General features: G+C 58.5%; 1 protein-coding gene across 1 annotated transcript; it reads right to left on the minus strand.

The window, feature by feature from the left end:
- Positions 1-3868: 3868 nt before the first annotated feature.
- Positions 3869-7330, minus strand: ACTB (actin beta). The gene is made up of 6 exons (XM_039226147.1): positions 7225-7330; positions 6377-6505; positions 5955-6194; positions 5069-5507; positions 4796-4977; positions 3869-4672 (listed from the first exon to the last, which is right to left on the minus strand). The coding sequence occupies exons 2-6, from the start codon at positions 6497-6499 to the stop codon at positions 4529-4531; spliced, it is 1128 nt and encodes a 375-aa protein (XP_039082078.1). The 5' UTR covers positions 6500-6505; positions 7225-7330; the 3' UTR covers positions 3869-4528.
- Between the last annotated feature and the right edge of the window lie 3532 nt (positions 7331-10862).

Raw genomic sequence — 10862 nt, forward strand, 5'->3', positions numbered from 1 at the left:
TACTGGGGCGCAGTTCTATTCAGGCAGGGCTGCTGGGCAGAGGAGGGACATTCAAGGGAGATGGATTTCAGTTGATTGGAAAGGTGAGCCTCAGTGTCCGGGAACCTCCCAGGGCAGGGCCAAAGCTACAGAGGGGGCCGGGGATCAGTGTAGAAATTCCAAACTCCTATACAGCAAGAGACCCGTCATGCTGGGGTGAGCCTCGAAGTGTCTGACCCGCTGATCTGCCAGGCTACAAAGGCATCAGGGTTGGGGTGCCTGGGTGGCTCAGTCAGTTAAGCATCCGACTTTGGCTCAGGTGATGATCTCGCGGTTCGTGGGTTCGAGCCCTGCGATGGGCTCTGTGCTGACAGCCCAGAGCCTGGAGGCTGTTTCAGATTCTGTGTCTCTCTCTCTCTCTGACCCTCCCCTGCTCACGCTGTCTGTCTCTCTCTCAGAAATAAATTAAAACTTTTTTTAAAAATTTAAAAAAAAAAACAGGCGTCAGTGTCAAACTCTGGTTTTCTCACCTAAGGTCAGTGACATGAGGCCAAGCCAGCCCCTGTCCTCTTGGTCTCAGATTCGCAATGGACGCACGCAGGAAGACAGGAAGCAACGCGTAGCACCCTCTCACTGAGCCTGGCCGGGTTTGGGCTTCCGGGTGCTAGGCCTTTGCTTGACTTCAGGCAGCAGGGGGCCAGCTGTGGCCTGAGATAGAAGGCGAAGTCCCTAAAGGACTTTCAAGGTCAAATGTGTGTCTCAGCTGCACTTCCGGAGCCTTTCAAAGAAAATGATTGATGGGGCACCTGCTCACAACCCACTCCAGGTGCTACTGACGTTCCCATTTCTCAGACAGGTATGTGGATGGTGATGTGACTTTCAAAGCTACTTAGATAAGACATATGGCTCCACCACCTTTCCATTCTGCCTTGGGGTTGCAACTCCATTCACCTGGACTCTGTTTCCGGTCAGCCCATGGCTCTGTCTGGGACACACAAGCCCACACCTCCATCTGCCCAGCTGACTCTGCCTCCAGCCTGTCAGGCAGCCCTGTCCCCCAGAATGCCTTCTGGGTAAGCCCCCTGCTCCAGAGGACAGCTCCCCACTCCCCGGGAAGACGGCTCTATGGTCCTTTATTTTTATTTTTTCCATTTATTTTTATTTTGAGAGAGACAGACAGACAGAGAGCACCAACAGGGGAAAGACAGAGAGAGAGGGAAACAGAGAATCCCAAGCAGGCTCCTTGTCAACAGTGCAGAGCCCGAGGCTGGGCTCAAACCCACAAACTGAGACCATGACCTGAGCTGAAACCAAGAGTCAGGTGCTCAACCAACCGAGCCATCCAGGTGCCTTTTTCATAAATTTTATTATTATTATTATTTTAGAGAGAGAATGCACAAGAACAACAAGGGTGTTGGGGGCAGAGAGAGAGAGAGAGAGAGAGAGAGAGAGGGAATCTTAAGCAGACTCCATGCTCAGCACGGAGCCCAACTCGGGGCTCAGTCCCAGGACCTTGGGATCATGACCTGAGCCGAATTCAAGAGTCAGACACTTCAACCACTGAGTCACACAGGTGCCCCAGATCCTTTATTTTTCTTTTCATTCAAAAGTGACAAAATGGGGGCACCTGGGTTGCTCAGTCAGGTTAAGTATCCGACTCTTGATTTCGGCTCCAGTCATGATCTCTCAGTCCATGGGTTCAATTCCAGCCTCCAGCCCCACCCTGATAGCAAGGAGCCTGCTTAGGATTCTCTGACTCTGCCCTTCCTTCCCTTGCTTGCTGGCTCGTTCTCTCTCTCTCTCTAAAATAAATAACTTTTTAAAAGAGAGACAAAATAATGAGTGCTTTCCTTCCTTTTTCACCTGTATTTCTTTTTATTTTTTTAATGTTTTATTTATTTCTGAGGGAGGGACAGAGAGAGAGAGAGAGAGAGAGAGCGCAAGAGCAAGGAGGCTCAGAGAGAGGGAGACACAGAATCTGAAACAGGCTCCAGGCTCTAAGCTGGCTGTGAGCACAGAGCCTGACGCGGGGCTGGAACCCACGAACTGTGAGATCATGACCGGAGCTGAAGTCGGGCGCTTAACCGACTGAGCCATCCAGGCGCCCCTTTTCATCTGTATTTCTTAGTTTCTTCTGTCCAGTTTTATTGAGGTACAATTTGCAGGGTTTTGATGTGTGTGTGCACCTGTGACACCATCCCCCAGTCAACATCATGAACAGCTGCATGCCCCTGGGCTCCTGCCTCCTTCCTCACATGGAGCCTCTGCTCTTTCTCCTACTTGTCACAACCAGTAATCGTACCTTCATCTGTTAGCCTAACGTCAAGTTTTCCTCCTTAGACCGGGTGCCTCATGCGGGCAGGAAGTACATCTGGTTTGTTCTCCACAGGTCGCTGGCCCCTGGCACCATGCCTGGCACACACAGTGGCTGGACAGAGGAAGGAAGGAGGAAAGGAAGGCAGGCCAGCATACAGTGGGCACTTAATAAATGCTTATGGTATGAGTAAGTGGTCCAAGGTAGAGACTTGCAGGGCACTGTGCAGGGGTCATCATGGCCCCTGAATGGGACCGGAAGAGCTAGAACTGACCTGGGGGGCACGAGGTGGGGGACTTCATGTCAAACCCTGCTGCCGGGGCCCCTAAGACCCACCCTGGGCACTTTGCTGCCTCACCTCCCACAGAGAGCGGTGCACAGGTCAGAGAGGTACCCCAGGGGCCCGAGGAGACAGGACAGCTTTTGGAGCCCGTGCCTCACACCCCTGTGGCGTTTTGTGTACTGAACTAGACCTTGCAGAGGTGAGTAAGGGATCAGTCATAAGCTCCCGTTTGGTTTCAGAAGCTCTCAGGTCTTAGAACAGTCTCCTTCCCACTGACCAGGGCGGTTACCTTATACAGAGTCATTACTACTGTCCCTCTGAAGCTGCCCCAATTCCGTGGGACTCTGGGCACATCCTGTCCCATTGGAAGGTCTCTACTCTTCCTAAGATGGGAGGCAGTGGGCCACACCCCCAAGGGCTACAGCACCCTGCAAGGGTGCAGCCTTGTGCTGGAGAGAAACCAGGATTCCTGGGGGGGGGGGGGAAATGGGCCTCGAGGCCTCCAATCTGGATGGACTTGAGGTGGACTGTGGCTCACTCTCTGGAGATACAAAAGCCAAAGGGCATCCTGCAGGAGGATCTCCACCCATTCTCCCTCCCAGTCCGGCCTTGGCTTTAACTTGGAGTACAGCTGACCTCCAGTGCCAGGCTGACCTTGCCCATGCAGGGTCTGTGGGAGAACTAGGTCCAGCCTGGACTTGAACACTGGGCCCAGAGCACTCGGGAAGGCACAAGGTAGACCCCAAAGCTTGGCCAAGGCTCACCCAGAGGAACCAAGCTGACGTGACCTCCCCCACTCACAGCTGCCCTGCAGATTCCTACAACACATTGGACTGTGTTGGAACCAAAGATGCCTTCTTTGGCTTATGTCCCAGGTAAGGTGGCAGTGAAGATGGAACCCCACTCTGAGCCTGTGTCCCAGGCCCCTCAGGAAGGACAAGAGTGAGGACAGAGGCATGTGGCCCAGGAGCCCAAACTCCAAAAGGATACCAAAGGATACCAAGTTCAGGTAACACTCTCCCAAGGAGTCCCCACTTAATGGATGCTACGTGGAAGACCAGACTCCCCCTTCCACAGTCCAAAGTCTTCCTCCTGAAGCACCTGGATCTCAGGACTGGGAGAAATAGGAGCACATGGTGGATAGGATCTTTCAACTCTCTTCCAGCTACATCCCACCCTAAGACTATTCAACGTCAGGGTTAGATGCACCTTGAACCCCTTTCCCCGAGGTAGGGATGGCTTGGGCCTCCGTGCCCCACCCTCCCCCCCAGCACCCAAGAAGCCACATCTCCTTTCTTTAAGGTGTGCACTTTATTGATCTGGTCAAGTCAGTGTACAGGTGAGCCCTGGCTGCCTCCGCGCCTCAACCCCACTCCCAGGGAGACCAAAAGCCTTCATACATACTGAAATTGGGGAGGGGGGGACAAAAAAAGGGGGGCCATGATGGCAGACCAAAATAAAAGAACAAGTATTAAGGCGAAGATTAAAAAAAATTTGGACTACATAATTTACACGAAAGCAATGCTATCGCCCTCGCCTGTGTGGACGTGGGGCGAGGGCTGGCCCTTCTCCTCAGGGAGAAATGGGGTGGCTTTTGGGAAGGCAAGGGACTTCCTGTAACAATGCATCTCACAATATTTGGAATGACTATTAAAAAAAAGAATGTACAGTCAAGGTCCTCGGCCACACCGTAGAACTGTGGGGGTGCTCGCTCCAACCAGCTGCTGTCACCTTCGCCGTTCCAGTTTTTAAATCCTGAGTCAAGCGCCAAAACAAAATCCAAAAAAAAAAAAAAAAACAAAACAAAACAAAATCCAAAAACAAAGAAAAAATTAAAAACAAAAAAAAAAAAAACTGAAAAACAAATAAAGCCATGCCAATCTCATCTCGTTTTCTGCGCAAGTTAGGTTTTATCAAGAAAGGGTGTAACGCAACTCTGAGTAACAGTCCGCCTAGAAGCATTTGCGGTGGACGATGGAGGGGCCGGACTCGTCGTACTCCTGCTTGCTGATCCACATCTGCTGGAAGGTGGACAGCGAGGCCAGGATGGAGCCGCCGATCCACACGGAGTACTTGCGCTCAGGGGGTGCGATGATCTGGGGAGGGAAGGGGATGGGTTAGCAGCCCGCAGGTGGAGGGGACCCAGCCAGAAGAGAGCCCACCCCCCACCCCACCACACCCCTCCAGCCCAGGCTGGGGCCAAGGCAGGTGAGGCCCACCTTGATCTTCATGGTGCTAGGCGCCAGGGCAGTGATCTCCTTCTGCATCCGGTCGGCGATGCCGGGGTACATGGTGGTCCCCCCGGACAGCACCGTGTTGGCATAGAGGTCCTTGCGGATGTCGACGTCGCACTTCATGATGGAGTTGAAGGTAGTTTCGTGGATGCCACAAGATTCCATGCCTGAGGGGAAACAGAAGCCAAACTTAGCTTCTGGGGCGGCCTCCAGGGGGGCCCTCCGCGGGAGGGGGGACTGGAAGGTGGGCTCACTCACCCAGGAAAGAAGGCTGGAAGAGCGCCTCAGGGCAGCGGAACCGCTCGTTGCCGATGGTGATGACCTGCCCATCGGGCAGCTCGTAGCTCTTCTCCAGGGAGGACGAGGATGCGGCAGTGGCCATCTCCTGTTCGAAATCCAGGGCCACATAGCAGAGCTTCTCCTTGATGTCACGCACGATTTCCCGCTCGGCGGTGGTGGTGAAGCTGTAGCCACGCTCCGTGAGGATCTTCATGAGGTAGTCTGTCAGGTCCCGGCCAGCCAGGTCCAGACGCAGGATGGCATGGGGGAGGGCGTATCCCTCGTAGATGGGCACAGTGTGGGTGACCCCGTCGCCGGAGTCCATCACGATGCCAGTGGTGCGGCCAGAGGCGTACAGGGACAGCACAGCCTGGATGGCCACATACATGGCTGGGGTGTTGAAGGTCTCGAACATAATCTGTAAGGAGAGAAGCCCCCGTCACGATCGGGAAACCACCAGAGGTGGTCAGGCCAGACTAGGGACATGCAAAAAAGTGCAAGGAACACAGAAAAATGTGCCCGGGGATCCCGGGATGGGGGTTCACTTCAGACCTACTGTGCACCTACGGAAATACACACTGCAAGGCCACTTGACAACCAGCCTCATGGACTTTGTCTCGCGATCCAGTGTTAGTACCTACACCCACAACGTTTATAACCTCAAACACCTAATCAGAAAGGCAAACACCAGAAAAAGATTCCGTCTGGGAAAAAACAAATAGAACCTGCAGAGTTCCAAATGAGACTCAGGTCAGAGAAGAAAGTCCTAGGAGAATGGCAGAAGAAAGAACAAGTGAGAAAGGGCACAGAAGCACAAGGAATGAAGGGGGGATGGCCGCCCACGGAAGGCCAGCCGGTCACTGACCTGGGTCATCTTCTCACGGTTGGCCTTGGGGTTCAGGGGGGCCTCGGTCAGCAGCACGGGGTGCTCCTCGGGGGCCACACGCAGCTCATTGTAGAAGGTGTGATGCCAGATCTTCTCCATGTCGTCCCAGTTGGTAACGATACCGTGCTCGATAGGGTACTTCAGGGTCAGGATGCCCCTCTTGCTCTGGGCCTCATCGCCCACGTAGGAGTCCTTCTGGCCCATGCCCACCATCACGCCCTGCGGAGGGAGGGGTGGAGGCCTCAGCTCGGGCTCGGCGCCATCGGCCGCCCCCTAGAGACCCATGGGCAGGGCCTCCCCTGCGAAGGGCCTCTTGTGCCTGGTCGCGCCTGCTCCCGGGAGGGGAGGCCCCCCTCCAACCCGGCCACCCTCCCAAGTCAGAGCCGAAGCTGGCGCCCTACCTGGTGCCGGGGGCGCCCCACGATGGAGGGGAAGACGGCCCGTGGGGCATCGTCGCCTGCGAAGCCGGCCTTGCACATGCCGGAGCCGTTGTCGACCACGAGCGCAGCAATATCATCATCCATGGCGAACTGCGGAAGAAACCTGGCCTGAGTGGGGGGGTCGGGTGGGGCCGCCCCCGCCCTGCCCACTTCCGGCGCGGCGCGGCCTCGAGCCGCCAGGGGGCGCCGGCGCGCGCCCACATCGGGGACAAAGGCAGCCCGGCCGGCAGCGTTATTACCTTAAAAGGCAAACGCTGGTTAGAGGCGGCCCCGCGGCGCGCGGCAGGAAGCCAGGCCCCCGCCCCCTCCCCACACCCGGGCAGGCTCCGCCTCCGCCCCGTTCAAAAAACGCCGGCCGGCCAGGCGCGCGGCGGCCACGCCCGCGGGAGACGGCGGCGCGGGGAGGAAGTGCGCGCAGGCGCTCTCGCGCCGCGGCGACCCCACCCCTTCCGGCCGGCCGCGCAGTCCTCAATCTGGCCGCGGCTCCGGGCCCCGCACGCGCACGCGCATCCTTGTCCCCAGCCCCCACCCAGCCGACGGACCCGCCGCGCCCACCCAGCCATCCCAACGCCCGAGCAAGCAAAGCCCCAGCTCGGACAAAGACCCGCGGCCGCCCCGGCCTGGGCCGCCAGCAACCCGGAGGCGCGTGGTGTGAGGGCAGTTCCAGCCCGATGATCGAGGGGCGCGAGAACCCCATTGCCCGCGCCCGGAGGCTTTCTAGGCGCGAGGCCGGAGGCCGAGAGGCTCTCCCTTCCCCGGGAAGGAGGAGGCGCGGGGCCGCCGTGCGCTCGGCCGGCCCGGGGCCTTACCTGAGGGCGGTGTAAACCGGCGGCGACGAAGGAGGAACGGCGAGGGCGAGGGGCCTGTGCTCGCGGGGTGGACGCGGTCTCGGCTGTGGCTGCGCGTCGCGTCCCCGGGTTTTATAGGGCGGCGCCGCGGCAGCTCGAGCCATAAAAGGCAACTTTCGGAACGGCGCGCGCTGATTGGCCCCGCGCCGCTCACTCACCGGCCTCTCCGCACAGTGCAGCATTTTTTTACCCCCACTCCCCTCCTTTTGCAAAAAAAAAAAAAAAAAAGAGTGAGAGAGAGAAAGAGAACGACCCGGGCTGGGAGAGAGCGAGAGCGAGATTGAGGAAGAGGAGGAGGGAGAGAGTTTTGGCGTTGGCTGCCTTTGGGTGCTGGGCCCAGGGGCCGCCGCCCCTCTAGGCAGTGCCTGGTCCGCCTCCGTGTCCCCCACCCCGGCCCCCTCCGGGTGTGAATGTCACATGAGCAGTGAGCGCCTCGGTGGGCAAGGGTCAGCACGGATGCGAGGGTCCCTGGTTACTGTGGGTGCATGCTTAAAGAGCAGTTGCAGGGGCAGGATTGGTCAACATTAACTCTGCTGCCTAGGAAGCCCGGATTGGGGTGGGTGGGGGGCTCTGGTTGGGGGTGCTCAGCTTGCTGAGTGAGGGACCTCACTACTCAGAGTCCTGGGGCTGGGGAGCATGGTATGGTGCGGGGGAGTCAGCGGGCTTGTGGCTACTCACAGGAACAGGGGCCCTTAGGCCCCAGAGACAGGACAGGCTGCAGGAGCCAGGGGCTGGAGTTCCCTGCAAGGGAGCTCCAAGCCTCCCCGGCCACAGGCCTGGACAGAGGTGGGCTCTGTCGAGCAGACACTGTTCCCATGGAGCCAGGCTGCTTCTAAGAGCTGCCTGGTCACACCCAGCCAAGGCCAGGCCAGAGCTGTTAGCCTGTTACCCAGGCAGCTGCTGGGCAAAGGCAGGCCGGATTGCTCAGCATAGCTCTGGGGCCTGGGGCCCACTCTCCATCGTCTGTGTGTCATGTGTAGCCACAGCTGAACTGCTGTCCCGGACCATCTGGAGGCCACCGATGGCAGGGGAAGGACCCTTAATGGACCAGAGATGAGTTAGATTGAGGGGGCGGGGTGGTAGGGACAGTAGCTGAGGACCAGCTGCCCTCAGAGAAGACCCTCTTCCTGCCCCGGCTCCCTCCACCAAACACTGGGCAAGACCTGGGTGCCCAGAGAGTTCTGGATGGTTCCCTGCTCAAGAGCAGCCAGTCTGGCAGGCAGAGCCTGTACCCAGATGGTGGCCAGCAACGATCAACATGTGGCAGATGGAGCCGGGGTCCATGGGACCCCAGAGTGGCATCTGGCTCAGCCTAGGGGACTGTGCACATCCTTGGAGGTCGTGACAGGAAGCTGACTTTTCACACAGAAAACGGGAAGGGTGGTCTGGGGAGGGGTGCTGGCCTGGAGCCACCGGGTGTTGCCCTAGGCACCCCAGGGTGCACACAGTAGGCGCCCTTGAAGCCTGCAGCCACCCCAGGGCGCACACAGTAGGTAGCCTTGAAGCCTGCGTTGAAACCAGTGAACTGTTCATCCATATATGGATGTGGAATCTGCAGCCAGAGGAGAGGTGGCCGAGTCCTGGTCCTGCCCACTCTAGGTGGTGGTAGCAGGGCACTTTGGTGGTGGTGGAGGCCACAGGCAGGTGGGAAGGGTGACCAGCACACAGCAGAACCCTCAGGCTCAGAGCCGCCCGCCGGCACCCCCGGAGAACTGCCACGGACTGGCCCCCTGCACCACTCCAGGCTCCGGGACATTCCCAGCCGGTCTACTCCCTGCCTCCCGGGGACCGCCTTGGCCCTGGCCTTGGATCTCTCAGTCATGGGCATCTAGCCAGCCAGCTGCCTTGGGGCCTGCCAGACCTGCGTTTCAGGGGCTGGGGAGCGACCCTTTCTGCCTGTTGGTGAGGGCTGCTTGTGGCCCTTCAGCGAACCCCGAGGGGTGCTGGCAGGCTGGGACTAGGGCACAGGGCAAGGGAGGGGAAACCCTAGGGTGGTTTCGGGCAGCTACATGGGGTGGAGAGCAGGACCTGTGCTGCCACCTCACCTCCTCTCCACCAGGGGTGGGCCACGGGGCAGGAGCACCAGCCCAACCCAACCGACCTGGGACCCGGAGCACTCCCAGCTCCGTGCCTGCAGCAGCCATTTCCTGGTGCTCTCCTACACATCCTTCAAGGCCCATCCCAGAAAGCCCTTCTCCCCTCTACGGGGGAGCCCTTTAGCATCTGCAACCCGGACTGTCCCTCCCACTTAAGACCACTGTGCTGGGCCTCCCCCCACCAGACCGTGAGCCCTGGCATCCACCTCCTCCGTCCAGAGCCTCCCCAGGGCCACTGCTCTGGCATTCTCAGCCTTCCAAAAGGACCCTGGGAAGAAGATGGAGGGTTGCGAGGGGGGCTGGGCCACAAGCCTAGGGGGAGGGGAGGAGAAAAAGAGGAAGTGGAGCAGCCAGAGGAAGGGGGAGGAGACCTGCTGGAGAGGAAGTGAACAGGTTCTTCGCTTGGGAACTTTGCCCTTGCAGGGAGTTTTCAGAGCTGTCACTGAGGCAGGCGCACAGCACCCAAGCCTGAGTCGGGCTCGGCCAATGGGGACCTCACCTGCTGGCTGGTGCTTTTTCATTTCTTTCTCTTGCGGTTCCCCCACCCTGCAAGGCGTCCGGCGGGGACATTTACAGGCCTCCCACTCCCTGGCCCTCTCTAGAGAAATGGCCACCCTGCCACATGGGGACCCCAACTTCCACTTCTCTGAGGAAGAAACCATCATGTAGCTGAGGAGGGATGTGTGGCTTATGGGCTGTTGAGTCTGGAGGGTGGAGACACTGTACCCAGGAGGTGCTCAGTGCGGGCAAACCGATGGATGAGGGCATGGAACACTCCAGCAAACACATGTCCTCTCTACAGGTGAGGAAACGGAGGCAGGACTAGAGTCCAGCGTGAAGGACACTAGGTGCAGGGCCCCGGGGGAGTCTCATGCTGTCCCTCCCTGGTACAGTGTCCCCTGGAGTGTCCCCAGGACTGAGTCCAAAGACTGTTCCAAGGTCTAAATTCTTGGGTTCTGCCTCCTACTCAGTGCTTATCTCCTGAGACCCAAAGAGGACAGCCACCAGCCTTTGGTCACATAACAATGGGGCCTGAGGCCCGTCGCCTGCCTCCTTCCCTTGCCCTCCTCCCCTGCTCCTAGGATAATCTCAAAAGGAGATGCTGGACCTTGGCATTCCTGAGGGACTGGGCTTGGGTTTCCTGTGCCTCCTGCCCAACTTTTCCTATGCCTCAGGGCCGGCTCTTTGGGACGCCCCCTCCCAGAAGCCAGCCAGGATTGCCTCCTCCCCCTATCCTAACAAAGAACGGTAGGTCTCTTTCCTGCTCAGGGGAAAGAAACAACCCAGCCAGGGATCACACAGCTAGGTCACAGCCAGGAGCCAAGCCTCCTGCATCACGATGCTCTTGCCTCAAATGCACCGCACCAGCACCAACCAGCCAGGCACACTTCCAGTGTGGAACAGCACCAGGCACTATTTGGAGCAACACCCTGGATCAAGCAGGTGTGGTCCCTGAGACAGACCTCAAAGGAGAGAGCCAAAGAGAACAGGCTCGCTATGCCA

The sequence above is a fragment of the Hyaena hyaena genome, unplaced genomic scaffold (genome assembly GCF_003009895.1).
Source record: "Hyaena hyaena isolate Hyena2069 unplaced genomic scaffold, ASM300989v1 scaffold_20, whole genome shotgun sequence".
In the NCBI taxonomy this organism is placed as follows: domain Eukaryota; kingdom Metazoa; phylum Chordata; class Mammalia; order Carnivora; family Hyaenidae; genus Hyaena; species Hyaena hyaena.